The sequence below is a fragment of the Chroicocephalus ridibundus genome, chromosome 7 (assembly GCF_963924245.1).
Source record: "Chroicocephalus ridibundus chromosome 7, bChrRid1.1, whole genome shotgun sequence".
NCBI classification, from domain to species: domain Eukaryota; kingdom Metazoa; phylum Chordata; class Aves; order Charadriiformes; family Laridae; genus Chroicocephalus; species Chroicocephalus ridibundus.
This window is the reverse complement of record NC_086290.1, coordinates 53,482,624-53,503,213: the sequence shown is the minus strand read 5'-3', so window position 1 is coordinate 53,503,213 and position 20,590 is coordinate 53,482,624. Positions and strand designations below refer to the sequence as shown.

The 20,590-nt window shown below is 55.0% G+C and overlaps 1 protein-coding gene across 1 annotated transcript in view; it reads left to right on the top strand.

Annotated features, from left to right (window-relative positions):
* The first annotated feature begins 3,071 nt into the window (after positions 1–3,071).
* DOC2B (double C2 domain beta) overlaps positions 3,072–20,590 on the top strand; it is a 40,109-nt gene continuing 22,590 nt past the window's right edge. Inside the window, exons 1-4 of the mRNA XM_063341527.1 lie at positions 3,072–3,570; positions 4,983–5,082; positions 8,561–9,103; positions 20,385–20,464. Of these exons, the coding sequence (XP_063197597.1) occupies positions 8,773–9,103; positions 20,385–20,464 (411 nt within the window). The 5' untranslated portion in view covers positions 3,072–3,570; positions 4,983–5,082; positions 8,561–8,772. The remainder of the gene's footprint in view (positions 3,571–4,982; positions 5,083–8,560; positions 9,104–20,384; positions 20,465–20,590) is intronic.

The following is a 20,590-nucleotide window of genomic DNA, read 5'->3' as shown; positions in this document are numbered from 1 at the left end:
ACAGCAAGGGATGGTCCCTGGGGTTGAGCTGCCAATGGCCGTGACTGGTCACCCAGAAACCTGCTGAGGATGCAGTTGGACGAGCTTCATTGGGATGCAAATGCATGTAAATTCATGTAAACATATGTCTTGGTGCAGGTAGCGGCTCGTGCCCAAATTATGCAAATGTTCTAATCCAATAATGCTAATGTCATGATTATCCAGCAACACGATGTTCATTAATATGGTTCCCTGGCTCTTACACCCGTCACTGTCAACACGATTACGCTGAGGCAGAGACTTGCAGTGTCTCTGGCAAGTGGAGCCGGTCACAGGGAGAGAAAGGGACACCCAGGTCTTGGTGGGACCAGGAAGGACTGTTTGTCTGTCTGGTGAGGCCCAGAGGTGCCGGGTGTCCTGGGGAGTCCCTGCCACGTGCCTGGCCATGGTACCACCCGCCTGCCACGTTCTCCTCGGGAGGCTCTTCCTCCCAGAAGGAGACTCGGAGCACATTTCACAGTCCCCAGAAGCCTGGAGAGTAGCTAAACTAGCATTTCTTAATATCCATCGCTGTGATCAGATGAACAGGACTAGCAGGGCCATCTAGTGACTCCTCTGGCTGCTTAATGACCTGGGAGGTGCCCCCCCTTAGATGGTTATAATTTTAATGTTTGTATTTTGAACCATGACCCTGTAAGCTGTCCGCCTCTCCCTCCATCTCCCCTCTTTTTGGCTGGTGGTTATCCCTTGCCTTGCAGTTTTGTTTTCCCTGGTTCACTACAGAGCTGGAAAATGTTTGGGCTTCCCCACGGTGGAATGGAAATTTGTCCTGTGTCGCCTTGGGTTGGGTGACATAAGGTCAGACAGCTAAATAGCCTGTAGATCGGAGAGGAGAGGGATCCTGCAGGCTGGCTGGCCTTCCTCAATGCCATCAGTAAAGCTGCTCTCTGGGCAGGAGTCTGCTTCTCTCGGCTGTGGCCTCAATTTCTTCGCTGCTAACCCGCAGGTGCCGGTGTAGCCGCTTGCCGGGGCACTGCGGGGCTTCCTCGTCGCCGGCTGCTCCTGCAGCTTCGTGCCGGCTGGCAGCCACGAAGAGCTCAGAGCTGCCTGCCCCAGGGAAGAGCTCAGCACGTCACCCCGCTGCCTCCCCAGCCGGCAGGATTGCTCTCTCAGGTACCTCCTGCGCGTACATCCACGGGGTTTTTTGCAGTCCCAAAAAGAGCAGGTTTGTCTTTGTGGTGCAAACACGAGCAGCCCTGCCCGGGTCAGGGAATCTGGGGCTGTTTGCTCCCTCCAGCAGCCTGACGCCAGAGTAGATACAGATTTGTCCTTCTTGCGTGACTCCAGGGCCTTTTATTTTGCTTTTTCATTAGTGTTGCTTGTTGCAATGTTGGTATGATATTGGGATTTGTGGATGGGGCCAGGAAAATTCCCTGGCAGCCGCGGCGGCCAATTCCCTCGCAGCTCACTGAGACTGGTTGAACCTCATGATCCAGGGATAGGTAGGACAACTCCCAGCCAAGCCGGCAGCAGCTGGGAGGAGCAGCAGCCAGGACAGAGCTCCACCAGCCATTGCAGGGCTGTGACAGGTACATTTACTGCGCTAAGTATCAGCACCGAACGGGGGCTTTGGTTAGATTGCTTTTGACAGGATGTCGTTAGCCTGATGTGTATGTGGGAGAGGAGCAGCTATAATGCTCCCTTAATGCAGCCAAATTGCTCTTTAATTCTGCAAAACCAAGATGTTATTTCATGAATCCCCAGAGCTCGCTGTGGAGTGTCTTGATGCTGCCGGTTATCGGTGGCCTTTTCCCTTTGCTTGCATCCAGCTCCAAGTTCTCGGAGCGTGGGGTGGGACCAGTCCTCCCTGAAGCTTGGCTGCTTTCCGCCCTCGCTTGGCTTTGTGTGTGTTAACTCTGGAAGCTAGTGGTGACTCCTGAAATGCCTCCTCCCACCAAAATGTGAGCAGAAAGTCTATCAATTTCCATGGCAACGGGGCCAGGCCCTAAATGCTGATGTTAACTCTGCTGCTGGACATTTGTGGAGCCTGAAGGGCTGGGTGTGCCGGAGGCAGTAGTGCCCAGCCCAGGTGCAGCTCCCCAGGCCAACACTCACTGCATGTCCCAGCCACTGTAAGGGTGAGGTGCTGCTGCAGAATAAACATCAGGCTTTGCTCCAGGCTGCCTGGAAAGTCTTGAGAAGTGATGTTGTCATCCTCCTGCAGCTGGGAGGCACTCAGGAAGGGAAGAGGTAAAAGCAGGGTAAAACTACTAAGACAAGTCAGCTGGATAATCTCAGAGGACATTGACTCCAGCTCGGAAAGACACTCAGAGCAGATAAAATTAGCCTAATAAGAGTTGATGCTACACAGAACTCTCCGCTCTCTTCAATGCAAGGGATTGGGTCTGCATTTGGCTCACAGGCGCATAACAAAAAGGTGGCTTTGCCTGGCATTGTGATGGCAAACCCCTGCTGAGGTTCTGGAGTTAGGGCGAACCCAAGGACCATGAGGGAAGTAAGAAGAAAAAGTCAAAAAAGGCTCATTCCTAAGAAAACATCCCTGAGGACTGTCCCGGGACAGCACTGTGCCCTGACGTGGGATGTCAGCAAGGGTGAAGCAGGGCAAAGGCATTTAGGGGAAGGGTTTGTGCAGGAGGACGTTTCAGGGCAGCCGGCGCTTGGGGTCCTGCTTTGCCCAGGGCTGCCCTGGCCCCTCTCACCTGCAGTTTTTGCTTTCTCTGGTAGATGCTGACTGCAAGACAGGGCGGTGCAGTGGCGGTACCAAAGTGGAGAACGTGGCTTGCATTTCTTCTGAGGGCTGAACCCAGGTCATCCCAAGTTTCTAACCCAGCAGAGCGAGCTGGGTGCTGCCGCCTGCCAATGCAGGGAATTCACGGTGCTTCCCCTTCTGCCATTGGAAGACTCCCAAAAGCAGCTCCTGGGGATGCAGGATTGCCTGCACAGGTTAGATGGGTGCGTGGGTTGGGGGTGCCTTTGCTCTCACCCTGGATTTGGGCAGGACCATGTTTGCACCGCTGCAGGGCTGCCCAGCTGCTCCCCAGCCCCGTGGCTTTAGCTTCCATGTTGAGACACGTGCGGGCCATTAAAGCTCAGGGACAGCACACCTTCTCCTTGTGCACCATTCAGTCGGCTTTTCCTGCAGCGTCCCCTTCTCACTGCACACAGATCCACCGCTGGTGAATTCGTGTGTATTTAATATGTGCTCCCTATAGCTAATATTTACAGCAACTGGTTATCCACTCTGGTTGATTTGCAGGTGCATCATGTGTTGGAAATGGTATGTCAGGGTGCACGCGCACAGCATGTTCCCTCCCCGAACAGGAGGGTAGACATTTCACAGGACTTCAAAACCCAATGCATTAAAATTACAAAACAAAACACCAACTATTTTGGGATTCACATCGAAATGGCAACATATGCTACACATTAAACATCAGCCGCTACCGAAAGTTTAGCTATTCTGGGTCCATCCTGAATGGTGCTGAAGATGCACAGAGCAGATGCCTCCCTACCTCCTCCCGTCCTCTTGGAAGCTCCCTTGCAGGTCCATCTGTGGGTACCAAAGTGCTGGTAAGAAAGATGCCATCCCCCCTTGCCATAGGTTGGGTGTTTCATAAGGTGTCTGGGAACCTTAAGCAATATTTTGAGGGGAGAGGGCTCTCTCTTGCTGGCATTTGCCCTTTGCCTGGCTTTCTGAAAGGGTTTGTTTGTGTCTGCTTTGTAATAGAGTGTGGGCTGTATTTTACCACAGTGATTTTGTTCACAGCTAGTAATTGGTGGTTAAATCTGGTCAAATGATGGTTGTTAGCAAGGCCTGTTTGAGCACAGATAACCTCAGATATTATTCGCACAGAGGAGCAGTGGGGACCAGGGTGCTCTGGGATATCAGCATTGCTGGGGAGCCTTAATCGGCACAGCCTGGAGTAAGCCTCTTAGGATTATTTAGCCAAGTTTCCTAGTTATCATTATTATTATTGCTTTATTTAGCAAATGCAAAGGGTGTTTAACCAGGTAGGGTCCGCAAGGCACTCGAGGGGCTTAGCCAAGCCTACCCAGCAATCGAGGGCTGAGGTCTTTGAGGGGAAGCAGCCTCATTGCCGGTAGCCGTGCATCAGCCAGAAGACAGTGCCTTGTGTGAGCCAAGGAGCAAGGCACATGTTGCTTTTCAATTAACCCCCTTCCCATGCGCACAGCCATGCTGGAGCTAAGCTCATTTGACAAAGAAAGAAATATGTTTCATACCTACCATCAGGGTGGACTGAAGGCAATGTAGGTCCCGAGTCACCCCAAAGGGATGGAAGGGTCTCTTCCAGCAGCGTTGGGGGAGCTGGGCTGGCAGCGTGGGCTTCCCCTGTTCCTGCCCCTGCAGCCAGGTTGAGCTGGCGTTACCTTCTGGCACCCTCTCATGCCTGAGGCTGTGGGCGCTTGCTGTGGCTTAACACAGGCTTAACAACGGCTGGGAAAAAGCAAAAAGAAAGCTAGGGCTGTGCAGGCTAGTGCTGCCTTGTGTCACCTCCCTGGGTGACCGTCAAACCTCCCTGCTCCCAAACTGCAGTGGGTCCCCCTGAGTTCAAGGGTACATGAGATGTAGAGGTGATTCCTCCAAACAGGCTTTAATTTGGCTTCGGCCCTTCATGCACTCTTCAGGCTCATGTCTTCTCCAGCAGCCCCAGCAGAGCAGAGGGTTTCTGTGAAATCATTTGGGTTTGAGATGACAAAGTATTAAATAAAGAACCAGTGGGTCAGTCATTGAATCTCTGGTAAGAGATGGGGGTGTGCAATCCTGCTGCTGTACTTTTCATATGGACAGGAATTGATTAAACTGGAATCAGCCCTGGTTCTTCTTGATTTAAACCTGGAGTAACTGACACCACAATTTGATGCTTAGCATTTGAAATAAATTTGGTTGAAGTGTGTCCTGAGTACAGCCTGTATGTTTGGATGCATGTTTAATCTACTTGCTACTCTTTTGTTTGCTGTAGGAATGCTCCTTCTGTTCGCCTGTTTGCGCGGCACTGGCAGGATGGCTCCCCGGTCACATAAGGCAGCTGGGCTTCTGCAAGGCTCTGCTCAGGGCATGGGGTGAGTTAGTGGCATGGGCTTTGTTGGGGATGTGCTTAAGTCTCTGCTCACGCCCCTTCTTCAGGACAACATTTAAAGTCTAAGCTGTCCCGGGACAGGATCCTTTTCTGAGCCCGGACGAGTTGGTGTGATGGCTCTTGCATTCTACATCACCGCTCTCATTATGGGATGCTTTTGGCACACTAGCCCACGCCCTCATCTGATATGAGCAGCTGAACCACTCTGTTGCACCTCAGAACAAGCTGCTGAAGTGCAGTGTCACGTGTGCTGAGCTCAGGATGTTGTCACAACTTGCATGCACCAGGGAGAGGAAACACAGCTGTTGACAGGGGCAATGTGCTCTTCTCCATCATCCCATTCCTGCTTTGATGTTGACTTTGTGACGGCCATCTTCACCTTCTCTTAGAGTATGTCCTCCGTTCCTCCAGGGATGGAGTATCCCCCTACAGAGCGGCTCTGCTACCTGCCAGGCAGAGCTGTTGGTCCCGCTGCTGAAAGCAGCCATGTGATGTTTAAACTGTCACCCCTCTTGCCGGGCTGGCGAGGAAGCCAGCGTTCCCCCTTTCAGGGAAATGAAGGCCACGTGCGTGGGCACTGCAGTAGCTCTGAATCACCCCGGCAGAGCGAGGGATCAAATCAAGTCACATTCCAGGGCATTAGACAGACGGTGGGAATTAAAAGCTTTACCTGGAAACTGGCTTTGTATCTCCAAGCCCTGCTTTTGTCTCCCAGCCCAACTCTCTATTTTTGTCCCTTTTACCTTTCGTGTTGTGTGTCATGTATGCCAGTACTTGGTGCCTGGTTGTGCAACCAGCCCCAGCCACGTTCGGGAATCCTCGGTAAATATTGGGCTGTGCAGCCTAGGAGGAAACATTCAGGCAGTGTAAGATGGTAGGAAAAGTGTGATTTTTCAGAACCAAGCTGCTTTGGGACTCATTAAAAGCTAAGGAAAGGCTCCAGCTGCTTTCAGCAGGCTTGGGATCGGTCAGAGACTAGAAAGTCCCATCTGGGCTATTAGCAGTAAGTCTTGTTTTTGTTTCTTTCATTCTGTAAGGTTTAGGGACAGGGTCTCCTCCCTTGGGGGCCAGTCCTGCCCTGACAGCAGGGAGGTGTGCCTGCTTCAGCTCTGTTTCTGCTGTTCCATTAATCTGGTCCCCCGGTGCACCCTTGCTTGTGTCATCAGTTGCACTCTGCATCCCTGGGTAAGCTGAGCATCTCCTGTTGGCATCTCCCGTCGGTCCTGCTGGGCCTTGATCCCGGCTGTGGGATGTCAGCGATGTGGGGCAGCTTTTGGGGAGGATGCAAAGCTCAGGGGGCTCACCTTAATTCCCAGAGCCTTGATTTTCTGACCTGTGAAATAATCCTTGTCTATTTGGCTCTTATGCTTTTTGAGGAAACGTTTGAAATAATCATGCTTTTGTAATGGCAATAATGACATTAGGCTCTCATACGTAACTTAATTTTATTTATTTATTTATTTGCCCTTTCTTAGAGGGAATTGCTGCTATTTTCTGGGCATCAGGCCCAATTTTTGCTTCGTTCTGTCTGAGTCCACACTGCATCCTGGATGCTGCACCCAAAGATGGAGCCTGTGTGGATGAGCACATCCAGGCTGCTCCAAAGCCGGAGGCAGCTCTTTATGCCTCCCATGACATTCCCACCCTTGTCTTGCCACCCGCGAAGTTTTCAGCTTCAACCACACGAATGCGAAGCAGGTGGCATCTCCATCTGAATTAAAATGCTAGGAGTCCTTGCATGTGGGAAGGGGGTTAAAGTGTCTTAGGCTGGATCTGCTGTTGGACTTTGCTGGGAGAGAGCAGTTTGTCTCCTGGCAGAGCAGCACGGATCACCCCTGCGCGATAGGCGGGAGCCACTTCGAAGCGAAAAAACAACAGAGGGAGGAAGGAGCGGCTGCGCGGTCTCTTCTTCTCCCAGGTCATTAGAGCATCCGTGTGCATCACATCTAGGTACAGAGCGATGACAAGTTTGGATGCTTCAGGAGAGAAATGTTTGCTTCCCGGCAAGGAGTAAATTAGGGTAGTTTGCCTAGTGTCAGTCTGTTATGAGTCAGGGTCGTTCATTAACATTTACCAAAATCTGAATGAAAACTGAATTCTTTGTTAGACAAAAAGGTTGTGTGTCATATTGCTGGGTTTGGGGAAAATTCTCCAAAGAATAGAGCTTTATTTTTAATAGACATCTGCGTGCCAGCCTGCAGGATCTGTGCACGGGATCTGTGTGTTGTCAGGTTACCTGGTGGTACTGGCAGTGATGGGCTTGACATGGTGGTGGGTGACCAGTGCACACAGTGTGTCCCAGCTTCATGCCGGACCCACCATACCTGAGCCAGCAGAAAGTCTGCCCTGGGGTAGTTGCCCTTACAAAATATTTCAGACACGTTTTCCTGGGCAGGGTGTTTCTCTGCAGCATTTTGTATCATGTTCTCACAGTACTTGTCTTCTGACACTCCTTCCTCAAAAGTCCACTTCCAGTAGCTTGTGACACCACAGAGTTATTGATGTTAACACAGGAGGGGATTAGGTAAAAACACCAGTTTGGGACCAAGTCCATGAGCGAACCACAGCTCAAAACTTACCAGGGACCCCGTGTCAGGCTGCAGGGAGCCTGTCCCCTTCCCAGCTGGTGACAGGGCCCCGTCCCTGCCCAGAAAGGTTGCTGGCGGAGTGCTGAGCATGGCCATGCTGGCTGTGGGCCCTGCCCCAGCCCATTGCTCGCTCCTCTGTGATGCTCTGTGCCAGCAGCCACAAGCCGGCTGGGAGAGGCTGTGCTGGCCGGGCTGCGAGCAAGTGCCATGTGTTGCTTCAGTCCCTGGTGCCTTCCCCGTGCCAGAGGCTGCGGGCAGCTCGCCCAGCCTGCCCGGCTGGTGCTGAGCTCCGGAGGGGGCATTGCTGCGGGCTGGGGCCAGCTACGGCAGCAGGGCACCCAATCTGGGCTGCCCCTGCAAGCAGTGGTGTGGCTGGAGCTGGGATCAGGCAGCGTGCCACCTGTGCCCCTGCTCAGTATGCAGCAGAGCACATCCCTGGCACGGCCCCGCAGCGAGCCGGGAGGGCATGGGGGCTGCCGCTGTGCCCGGGGGCTGGGGCAGCCCTGCTTCCCTCTCTGCAGCTCTCAGAGGATGCGACACAACAGGACAGTGGCTCCTGACCCCGTGCAGTGACCTTCCCCCCTCCGGAGGGGTCTGGCGGGGACTCAGCCCGCTTTGGCAGGGAGATGGGGTGAACGGGTGCGGGGAGGTGGGCTTTGACCCAACTTCTGCTTTGCTCCCCCCGGGCATGGCAGGGCTTTGCTGGGGAAGGGGTGGGGGGCTGGCTGCCCACGCTGGTGGCCGTGTGGCCAGGGCGGCCACAGCCCTCATTCCTCCGCTGCTGGGTACTGCTTTGTTGCTAGCTGGTGACATCACCCGAGAGCCCACCCCCTGCCTCTTATCCGTCTCTCCGTCTCGCTCACTTATTCACAGGCAGCGCTGGCAGGATCAGGGGCTGTGCGAGAGCCAGAGCTGGCGGCAGCAGCATGCGTGCGGCGTCTGAGGCTCAGGGCGCGAGAACCACATAAGGTGCCCGCCGGAGCCTCCCACCTCGCCTGTCTCAGCTTCCCCCGGCAGAAACTTCACGGCTCCCTCACGCACGGTCCAGGCTTCTCCGGGGGGGCTTGGCACCGACAGCCGCATGCATGACACTCCGAAAAGGAGAGAAAATGACCATAAGTATCCAGGAGCACATGGCTATTGACGTCTGCCCTGGCCCCATCAAACCCATCAAGCAGATCTCCGACTACTTCCCCCGCTTCCCCCGTGGGCTCCCCGCCGCCGTCGGCCGCAGCAGCACCCTGCGCTCTGCCGTCAGCCAGCCCTCCGTCAGCCCTGCCGAGGCCCCCCGTGAAGAGGATGAGGACGTGGACCAGCTTTTCGGGGCGTATGGCACGACACCCACTGAGCAGCCAGCCAAGTGCCAAGCACCTGAGGAGGTGGTGGACCCTGAGGGCTACGAGTCCGACGACTGCAGTGAGTTCCTAAGTTTCTGTGGGAGTTTGACGGGTGCTGAGGGCAAGGGTGGGTCTTGGGACTGGTCCCCCATCTTGCTGCTCAAGCTGTGTGCCCTTCCCGGCTGCCGGACATGCTGTCCATCCCTGGGATTACATTGCAGCAGTGACAAGCCCTCGGCTCTAGCCGGGGAGGCTGTCACAGCACCGCTCCGGCGCTGCCCCTGGGTGGAGGGAGGCCCTGGGAGTGTCCCTGCTGCAGCCAGGCTGGCTGCTGAACCCAAACTAGGGAAGTCTCCCAAGAGCCACCAGTTGCTGTGCTTTGCCATTGCAGTTAATACACTTCTCTACCTCCTCCCTGCTCGGCTCCTTGCCTCCGAAGGCTGCCAGCTGGGCTCAGACCCTTCGGTTAATCCGTCTCGGTGGTGCAGCCTGCTCCAGCCACCCTGCTGATTAGCTGGCGATACGCTCCAGCATCGCCCAGCTCCACATCGGGGAGATTTGTTCAGAATGACATCCGCCCGGGAAATCTCTGCCTTCTCCCTTGGCAAACTCTGGCTTGTCATTCCTCACCCTCCAGCTGCAGACAAAGCCCCTTACGAGGTATGAGGCTGAGACCAGGAGTGGGGGGCTTCTGAACAGAAGGCTGATCTGGTAGATGCAGGTGTTTGCAGTGAGGTTTAACCCCTCCTCACCCAAAACGTCCTTCCCACCCAGCTCAGTGGAGCTTGCAGGCTGCAAAGCAGCTGCTGTCTGGCTCTACCAGCCACAGTGGCTGGGATAAGGTTGCTTTCCTTGAGGTCGGTTAAAACCCAAGGTCTCGATTCAGCCCAGCCTTTAGGGGCCAGATCCTGCGAGGGGCTGAGCACAAAGTTTGAAGGCGGTAGATGCCAAGGAAGGGAGTCAGTGCTGCGGAGTGGTGCTGCGTGCTCATCCTGGGGGAAGGGGGAGGCTGAGCTCCCACAACGCTGAGCTGTTTACGGCCCAGCGCCGGGCAGGCGGTGGCTTTCCCTGTGCAAAATGTCACAGCCCTGCCTCAGCATCGCTCCCTCGCTGCGGGGCGCTGGGCTGGCCTGGGATGCTGCCAGCTATGCCAGACTCTGGAGTGTGACCCCAGGGAGAGCTCCCTGAAGGGCTGTGCTTGCTGCAAAGAAGCACGGCCAACCCTGTGCCCCCCTCCGCCTGCTGACCACCAGCTACAGCGCAGGGAGAGGCTGGGGCTCTGCATGCAACCCCCAAATTGGTGCTCCCTCCCTTCCCGTCCCGGTGTTGGGGTCACACTCTTTGGAGGAAATGAGAGCTGCTGCGCTCCCGGGGAGAACATCTCCGCTAAGCTGTGTTTGTCCCAGCTGGGCAGTTAACAGTGACTTTAACTGGATTTGGGTTATTTGCTGCTCTAATTATTAGATCATCTTTGCTCATCCCAACAATAGAAATGGGAGCAACTGGGCTTCAGGGGCAGAGGTGTGTGTGGGAGCTGAAGTGCTTGGGGCTGTGGGGCACGGTGCTTTCACCAGGTGACTCGTGGGGAAATTGCCCGGGGCTCTGCCTTCTCCATTTAGCCCCGGCAGTGATGCTGGAAGCGGCTCAGCTTGGTGCCGGGGGCCAGCGGGTGTTTGTCTCTCCCCGGCTGGTGTTAGGAAGAGTGTTCCTTGCAGAGTAACAGGTGTCAGGCAAACTGCTGAGGCTGTTTTGCCAGATGTGGTGGGTTCTCTGCTGGCAAAGGCACAGCAGTGTCAGGAGCAGAGCAGGGAGGTGGGACTGCTGCTGTCACACCTCTGGGGACAGGACGGGATGGCCCCAGCCGCTCTCAGGGCAGTGGTTGGCATAAATGTGCAGGATGAGACTGTCACTCCTCCATGTTTAGCAGCCAGGTCGCAAAGCCACATGAGGGCTTGCTGGCCCCATTTCCCAGGCAAGGAGCTGGGAGAGGATTTGTGCAGCCTGACTTGAGCCATTGGCTACGCTGGGGAGTGTCTTTCAGCTCCCCCACGTCCCTGGTGGGTGATTCAGGGCTGCTGCATTAGTCACCTGCACTAAATTTCCCCTGGGGAACCTTAGTCTGTATGGCAGCGCAGCATCGGGGGTTAGGTGGTGTCACTTCCCTCTGGTGACACAGGGGGTTCAGGGAGTTCACTAAGGTCTCTCAGGACAGTGGTGGTGGAATCTGGGTGCAGAACCTACAAATCAAGGACTTGCTGGGCAGAAGCACGTTTTGCCTTGCTCCCCAAAGATGCTCCCAGCACAGTCCCTGGAGAGGTGCAGGGAGAGGGATTTTTGCAATGGCAGGATTTGTCGGGAGGAGGAGGAGAGGACGGCTCCTTCCCATTTGTCCCACCTGCCTGTGGGTTTCCCTCCTCCAACACTGAAGTGATGGTGCTGGCTGGCCGGGTGAGAGGAGCAGAGCTGCCCCTGCCTGGGGAAATGCAGCATTTGGCTGGGTTTCCCCTACACTCGTTCCTGCCCAGGGCTACTTCTCCAGCCTGGTGTTTTTGGGTTTCCAGTGGCACCAGGCTGATGAGTGATGGGGCCACGTTCCTCAGCCACCACAGCACGGCAGGGTGTCATGGGGCAGGGGCTGGACCGGAGCTACCCTGCTGCAGCTCGCCTGGGCTGGCTCCCTGCACCGTAATTCTTAATCCTTTGCTGAGTGGTGTTCCTGACCCCACCAGCAATCCTGGGAGGTGCCTGTGGAGCTGGCAGGAGCTCCTCTCCTCCAGACGGCTTCTCCCTGGGATGTGGGCAGCCCCAGAGCAGGGCAGCCCTGGGAAAAGCATCAGCGTCTGCTCCCATCCAAGCAGGGTGGCCTGATCCAGCGGTTTGGCATCCACAGGGAGCAGGGGGATGTGTGTGTGTGTGCGCGCGCGGGCGCATGGATGTATTTGGTGCTTCGGAAAACCAAGAATCCCAGGGCTGCAAGAGGCAGGTGTGATCCCTCCAGAGATGGGCAGGGACCCGGCTGAGCTGCAGTAGGGTGGGAGGGGACCCACTGCCACAGGCAGATGGCACCGGTCCCTGCGAGGCTGATGCAGAGGCTTGAGTTGATGTGTCTGGGGCACACGGGGCTGAGGCCAGTGGTTCAGGGTACCGCACTGCAGCCCTGCGGAGCCAGGGAGCGCAGTGCTCAGGGGAGCTGTGGAGGCGCCAAGGAAAACAAGCGTGGTCCCTGCAGGGCAGCTGTAAGCAGCCTGTTGAATGCAGCGAGTAGCAGGGAGCAGGCAGGGCCGGGGAGCTGACAGAGCAGATAATGGAGGAGATGTCAGGGCTGACCCTGGGAGCACTGGGAATCGCACAGAGCCAGCCTTTCCCATCAGACCCACCCGCAGCGCTGCTGTGAGAATTTACAGGGTCGTGGTCAGCACCCTTTGCCATCCTAGGGCTTTTGGGAGGCCCTTAGGAGGGAGACTCGTCACTGCCCTATGCCTCCTCTGTCCTCACCCTGCAGGGACACTCTGGGACAGGAGCCTAGGCCGTACAGAGTGGAACTCTTCCCGCAGTGGGTTTGTCTCCAATGGAGCTGCTGAGGAGGGGGAATGAGGTGAGAGAGGTGGGGAAATGCGTGTTTGGTGCAAACCCTGCAGAAGGGTGGTTTGGTGGTGTTGGACCAGCGCTAGCATCTGCTGTGATTTGGGGCTGAGAAGGAGGATATTCACCCCTACTGCCTCCAGACGCCCGGTTCTCACCTCATCTTTGGTTCCCCTGGCTGGTGCCCGGTGACAGCAGCAGTGCCCAGGCCCCAGGGGTCCCCAGCCACCAGGGATGCTTCCCACCCAGTCCTGCGGCACGCTGCCAAGGGAGCTTGGTTTGCAAGAAAAATAAGCAAATGCCAGCTAGGTGGCAATGTGCCACCTGCGAGGAGCTAGGTCTTGCCTTCCATCTCCCCTGATTCTAAGCATATCGATGCCCCTCGAGTGGCTGCGCTTTCCCCTCCACAGCACCAGCGTGAATTTGTACCTGACAGATTTTTAAAGGTCTCTGAGGTCTCTGAAATCTCTGCACAAGCATCACAGAGGTAGAAAAACATGGTCCCTCTGAAGGAGCGCTGCTGTGGCTGCTCTCGCCAGGGGACAGCACTGGAGGGAGCGGTCATCCTCTTCTGTAATGTGCAAGCAAGTTTCTAGCCCTTGAAGAAATGCTCCGTTCCCCTGAGCTGCTGTTTGGCTTTGGAGCGAGGCAGCGGCTGGCGCTGGAATTTCCTCCCTCCTCTGTACGGGTTTGGCTCTGGGTTTTCGCGTGGGGAGGCAGCCCGAAAGCAGAGGGTTGCAGTGGGAGCTGGCGTTCCTGGAAGAGCTGCCCCATACTGTTCCTGCCAGTGCTCCAGGGCTGTTTATGTATGTACAAACCCACCCAGTTTCATAGTATTCCCAGCTTTATTCATGGGAGGAGCAGGCTCATGAGCTCCCAAGCTGCAGCAGCATAAAAACAACTTCTTCAAACTACAGCTGAGAGGCCTGTCCTGGTGAACGGCTGCTCGTGACGCCTGCTGCAAGCAACGCCACAGAAGTTATTTAGGAAGACTCTTATTTTGAGCAAAGAAGATAATTAGGCAGGCAAAGCCGTCATGCAGATATTAATTACTGGCTGCTTAAAGGCGTAAAGAAGAATGAAGGTCTTAAGGGGTGCAGGGTTTGCAAGTCACCTGGCAATGCTTTTGGCCAGACAGGAGGAGGCGGGAGAGACGGCAAGGGGAAATGTGCATTGAAATGATGAGGATATTTACTTCTGAAACGCAGCTCCTTAGCATATGCTGCCACTGCTATTTATAACCTTTGAATCGTCTTTTCAATCCAGATAAGGCCAAAAGAAGTATTTTTCACTCAGGAAACTAAACAAACCACAGCTGATGTCGGCAGAGCCCGGAGCATGGTTTTGCCAACCACACCACAACCCAAGCTGCCTACGCCAAAGAAATGTGTATAGGTACCGGGCAGTGTCGGACCCAAGGTTTAAGGGCACTGGGGAGCTTGCAGCCCTCCCAAAGGAGACACGAGGTGTTAACCAAGGTGACTTTGGATTAGCTCCTGTCCTGCAGGATACCTGGGTATCGGAAAGGTGCTGGCTTGCAGGGAGCTCTCGCCCTCTTCTGCTGGCCGCCCTGTCAGTGGTCCGGGTGGAGGCCACGCATCGGGTGCTTCTGGCCCTCCTCAGAGTCGAGGAGCCCTCAGCCCCTGGAGATGCTCGTTCCCAGGGACACCCTGAAATCCTGGAGACAAATGTGGGGCACCTGGTGAGGCCAGTCCATGATGGTGAGCAGGGTCTGCCCAGGCATCCCTCCGCCAGCAGCGATGGAGGGAGCATATGGGCTGTGGCCTCCAGCATCTCTGTTAATGAAGGAACCGCGCGGCTGCTGGTTAACGAGCAACCTTCCGTCTGCCTGGCTCCCTCTCTCCCCAGCAGCCTGCCCAGCCCTTCACCTTCCCCTGGTCCCAGCGTGCAGGAGGAGAGATGATGCCCAGCTGGAGGAGGCAGCCTCCCTGCCCCGCGGCGGCTCTGCCATCCTCATCCCTTCACCGACACCCCTCGCTCCAACGCGCTCAAACCCAAGGGGTTCCCAGATCTTTCCTCTTTGTATTTAACACTGAAGGCAATTTTGGGGGGTTGTTAATTGCAATACTGTATTTCATTAAAGGGAGAGAGAGGGAGATATTTGAAGGCCATCTCTAAATTGAAATTGCTGAAAGTCTAATTGCTGCTGACATCAGGGACCATTTAGTGCTGTAAAACATAATTGCATCTCTGAACTGTTCTGAGCAGATAAGTGTTCCTCTGAACACTCCTCCTGGAGAAGACAGAAGAGCTGATGAGCATCCATCAGCCAGCCTCGTGAAGAAGCAGCTCCCTGCTCCGGAGCTTGCCAGGGGCTGGCGCTGTGTCTCCAAAATGAAGAAATATTAATTGCTGTAGATTTTAGGTGAAAAAAAACCATGATGAAGCAGGGACCAGTTGCAAGAAAGAAAAGTTGTGCTTGTTCCTTACTCCTAGTCTTGTTGAACTCAACCACATCTGTGGAGTTCCCGAGGAAGGAAGATCTCCTGCCTGTGTGCTGGCTCCGGTCCCTGCTGGGTTTTTGCGTAGGACTGGGAACGTCCTTCCCTGCCTGCAGCAATGAACCAGAGTCCCGTGATCCTGCCAACTGGCACCACGTGGCCCAGGTGCTAGTGGGAATGTCTGTGTCCCAGCGTGGTGTGCTGCCCCTGGGATGTGTCCCAAAACCTTCTACAGGACACCTTTGTCATGGAGTAGCTCATGGTGATGCTGACCTTCCAAAGTGTCCCACTTGCCTTCATTGCCTTCCCCGGCTGATGCTGAAACCTGCTGCGATGCCTGTGGCTGTAGGTTCGTGCCAGAGGTCAGTGTTACCATCAGACCTGGGGACTTGCAGCTGTCAGGGTCTCAGCACCTTGTTGGATCCATCCCTGACAGGCCATGCACCCTCTCCCCGCGGAGGCACACGAGTCGCCAGCAGCAGCCCAAGCAGGTCTGCGCGCGGACCGTGAGCGCGGTGGGTGCTGGGCAAGCTCAGCCCTGGCTGTGGGAAGCTGCAGGGACTGATGGTGCTGTTTTGCAGGGTTAACCCTGGGGCCTTTCCAGGGCTCTCCCCTGTGTTCTGGTCCTTGAGCTGCTCCACCGTGTGCCACTGGACCTGGACAAGGCACTGCCGCACCCAGGGAGGCAGGAGCGCAGGCAGCAACCTGCCAAAGCGATCTTCAGCAGCCTTGCTTGGAAATGGCAAGAAATAATTTCTGTTCCTCCTGAGGAGTCATTTACCGACATTTTACATGGGGCTGTAAGTGCACAGAATTACTTGCTGCCTTTCAGGACCTTTAAAATTATCTCCATTGCAGAGGAAAATTAAAGCAATGGAAGAATAGGGACCTATCTTTTATAGTGCATTAAAAAATACCCAGTCTGAAGGTTACTGAACCTGTGCTTTCTGTAAGGGAGAGCTAATCCAGACAATCCCCAGCAGTCTTTTTACTGCTCTGCTCTGATCTCCCTGGCACAAAATCCATGAGCAGATTATCTTGGGAGCAGCAATGCTGATAAGCAGAGGGACTTAAGGCTTTTGGACTTCTTTTTAATTAGTTCTGTAGTGGGGTTTTTTGTGCACACCTCAATTTCTCCCAGCGTAGAGCCTTGCTGTGCTTTCTAAGGGCAGTCGCGATGCGAAAAGCTTCCCTGACTTTGGAAGGTAAGCAGCCCACTCAGTCAGCGGTTCTCTCCTCTGCAGGCTGTGCCGAAACTCGTGGGTCTGTGCTGCAAGTGTTGGTGCCTCTTCCATGTCTTGAGCATTTCGTGGGCTGAGAAACTCTTCTCCCTGGGGTGTCCCAGGCCACCGAAGGGGTGGATCTGCCACCCTGCGTGGGCCAGGCAAGGGCACGTAGCCTGCAAGGACAGGGGCTGGATAAGGGAGCAGAGCATAGATTTATCACTGCGTTTTGCCTTTCATCCCGCAGGTATAAATAGAAGCAACTTCAGCCGCCCCGTCACCCTGGGCGCTGGTGGGAAATGTCAGCAATAAACAATTTCTGCCGACTCCACCAACAAGGGCGGTAGCGGCGCTGTGCCAGGACGCCGCGCTGCCCGCGGGCTCCAGGCGCGCTCGCCGTATCCCACGGCTAAGCCTGGAGATGCATCTGCCGGTTATGCTGGCCTCTAATAATTTTGTGGCCCACTGAATTAATCAAAACCCCCAAAGGTCAGTGGGAGAAGAGGCCGCATTCTTGTGCAAGTCAGATTTATTTTCCCTTTTAGAGCCTGTGTTAAACGCCAGACCCTGGCTGGCACCTTCCCATCAATCTCTCCCAATTCATGGAGAGGAAAGAGGGTCAGAACCTGCTAATGAGTTCAGCTCTCCTAATGGTTATTTTATCATTGGAGCAGAATAATTGTAATAATAATGATACATCCTGCCTGCTGTCTGGAGAGCGCAAAGCTGCCTTTGTAATGCCTGACAAAGACATTTATTTATATTTTTTATTTGCAGCCTGTGTGATTAGAGGGCAGCGTTTAGAATAGCCCAGTCGAGTTAAATACATCTACTAACAGTGCTTCGAGTCTAATTGCTGCCCTTTTCTTTTTTAGGCAGTCGCTCCCCTAATTAAGAGCACAATTGAGTTGCATCTCAGCTGTGAGGGTGGGTGAGAGGAGGAAAGCAATCAAAGAAGGGCGATTCGGCCACTTCGTGGAGAGTCCTGTTTGGAGCCAGGTGCATCCCTGGGTGGCTGCTGCAGCCCGGAGGCTTTGGGCCCGATCCTGCTGGCTGGAGATGGCGGGTCTCCCACAGCCAGGGCTGGGTGTGCTGCCGGCGGTTTTGCAGGAGGGGCGAGAGTAGTGAGACCGGTGTTGGTGTTTTGGTGTTGGCTTGCCTGGCCGCTCACTCGGCATGCTCCTCGCTCCAGGAGCCCAGGGCTGGCTCTCCAGCTGGGCTGTGGTCCCGTGGGGGCGCACATGGAGCTGTTGTGGGTTGCAGGGTGGCTCCCACCCTTGGCTTCAGCTGGAGGTCTCCTGCCATCTCCTCAGGCCCCCAAGCAACCCTGGGGCCAGTCTGCCTGGGAGCAGCCAGCCAGGGATCCAGGCAGCTTGAGCCTTGTCTCTGCCTTCCTTCGTCGCTCTGCTGGATCCATCGCCCAGGAGGTAACAGAGCCAGCGGGGCCGTGACCATGCTGGTCACTCAGGTGCTCTGTTCCTGCGGGAGATGTGTCCCCAGCATCTGCCGCCCTGCTGGCTCCTCCTGGCTCTGGCGGCAGCGCTCGCCCTCAGCTCCGTAGTGGCACCTTCGCTGCCAAACCCCAAGTTAGCCTGATCCCTTTTGTCATCTCCATACGGCCGCATTTTTAAGCAATTAGCACAACGTGTTCTGCTGATGTTTCCGCATCCCTCTGCTGAAGGCAGACCCTTCCTTGGGAATCTCACCATCAGTGAAAAAAATCCCTGCATAGAGGAAAGCCCCTCCAGGGCTGGAGCAGAGCTGGGGACAGAGCCTGGCAGGGCTGGGGGGGAGCCGCGCATCCTTGTCCATGCCCTCCTGCCTGCTTGCAGCTCCAAGATGAATGGGAACTGCTCAAGGTTTGCTCATGAACCGCTAGTGCTGGGGAGCAGGACCTTAGTCCCCAGCTGCAAAACAAGCATCTGCTGCTGTGTGACAATGCTTTCGGGTTTTGCCTGTCTTGCCGGAGCAGGACTCCCCGCTGCCCTCGCCCCTCGGCAGGTTGTGGCGCTGAGGGGACAGGAGGCTTTGTCAGTATTTCCTGGCCGAAGTCTGTTTTCACGCCAAGCTTTTAATTTGTTTTATAAATTGCCAAATCCAGCAGGCTAAGCCGCAGGCCCCCTTCTGTGATAAAAATAAAATAACAGCTTGAACTTGGGAGGGCCGAGCGGTGGGGCTGGCAGGAAGCGGCTGATTAAAGGGCAGGTGGAAATGATGAGGCTCCGAAACCGGAGGCTTCATCTTCCGCTCTCGAGCGAAAAATGCAGATTTGCTGAGTTTTGCTAACTTGGCTTTCACCCGTGTGCCGTGGAGCCTCCTGCTACACCCCCCCTCGCCCTGGTGCGGCGAGCTGTGCTGGTAGCCCAGGCTGGTGCTCTGACACTGCCGTGTGTGGCCATGAGCTCCCCCTTGCCGAGCGTGGGCAGGGGACAGCTGGCCACCGGTGCGCTGGGACGCAGCCGTCCTTTCCTCTTCCTTGTGTGATGTGGAGCGAGTTTGGCTGGTAATTGCTTGGGAAATGCCCTTTTGGGCCAAACCCAGAGATGACGCACAGGGTGGTAGAGGTTTGGCCTCACCTTGTATCACTTCCATCTTCCCTGGCAGGTAAACCCCACTGATTTATGACTTACCTAAACCGATAGCTAATGTGCCATGAAATTACTCCAGAACAAGGGGGTGGTGGTGGAGGTTACATTATTCTGGCAGAAATCTCTCTGAATATTTTCTGTGCTTTGAAGGCGAGGTATTTGCTCTGAAGCAATGATTTTTTATTTGCTAGCAGGAAAACCTGTAGCTCACTTGCGTTTGGGCTGGAAGATCGCTGTGAAATTGCAGCAGGAAGGTTTCAGTCCCCTGAATATCCACCGCCTCCCGGGGCGCCTTGCTGCAGAGGCTGTTTACAGTGGAAAAAAGCACCTTATTTCCTGCCCTAAAGTTCGTCTAACTTACCTCCCAGCCAGCAAACCCTGCTTTTGATATTAAGCAAAATTGTTCTGGTTTTTATGTGGGAGTTTTTTTTTTTTCCCCCTGCTCTGAACCTGCGTGCGCGGTGGGAAGGTGCAGTTACCTTGGAAACAGCGGTGGGATGCTGCGCGGCGGCAGGGCAGCGCTCGGGCAGACCCCTTTTGGGATGGTGGGCACAGAAAAGTGTGGGGTTTTGGGGTCTGGAAGTTCAAGGCTGGTGGCAGGTGAAGCTGTGCTAGGGGAGATGCTGCTCTGCCTCTGGGCTTTGGTGTGCAAATCGGGAGAAGGTTAAATCATGTTTTTGGAAAGCATGTCTTTTTAAGTCTTTTCTTCTGCTTTGGATTAACACGACTTGCTCAGATTGTCCAAAGGGAAAGAATTTCTCAAATCAAATGTACTTCTGCTGCTGAGGCTCTTTTGGTTTGTTCTCGTCTCGTGCCCTTTCCCTGTGGTCCCATCCCAGGAGCTGCCCCATTGCTGCCATTCCTGGGTTGTGGATGCCGTAAGGGAACACTGCACTGATTAAAAGCTGTTGTTGTTTTTCATTTTAACCATAAAAGTATTTCAATTCTCACTGGGTTTAATTTACAGTTTGCAGCCAAATTTGAGATGGGAAGGGATCCCATTGGTGGCTCATTTGTTTGAAGGTGTCAGTATACAAATACGCATTCTGGGAATGCCAGTGGCGCTGGAGGGGGGGAGATGTGCCAGCAGTGGGTCTCGGCTGTATCCCAGCTGCGCCCGGATCTTCCCGGAGAAGAGCCTTCAGCTCCTGGGGGATGGGAGGCTGGCTGCAGTGGGGCTGGTGATACATGGGAGCAACCCGTGAGATAGCCCACAAAAGCAAATCCTGTGCTCTAGCCGCCGTGCCTGGGAGAGCCGCAGCCATTCATCCCTCTCGCTCTTCTCCCAGGACTGTGCCAGCCCCGCCGGCCAAACGTGGGGGATGGCCACCAGTCTCCCAGCATGAAGCCATGTTTCATAACAAGGCTCACAGGAGGATGCTGTATGTTTTATAATGTCTGCAGCCATTTCTGTAGCATCTTCATCCACTTTTCTTGCGCTTAGAGGGAAAACAGGCAGTGTTTGCTGGGCCTCACAGGTTAATAACATCTTTTCTCTTTTGCAGCCACGCTGGGGACGCTGGATTTCAGCTTGCTCTACGATCAAGAAAACAACGCACTCCACTGCACGATCAATAAAGCCAAGGTATGTGTCAGCGCCAGGTGAGGACCAAACATGCCTGGAGCTGGCCACCTTTGTCCTGCATTATGGGGCCACCAGAGCCCTGCCAAAACCACGAGGCCACCCGGGCGCCGTGGCTGTGCCAAGCCA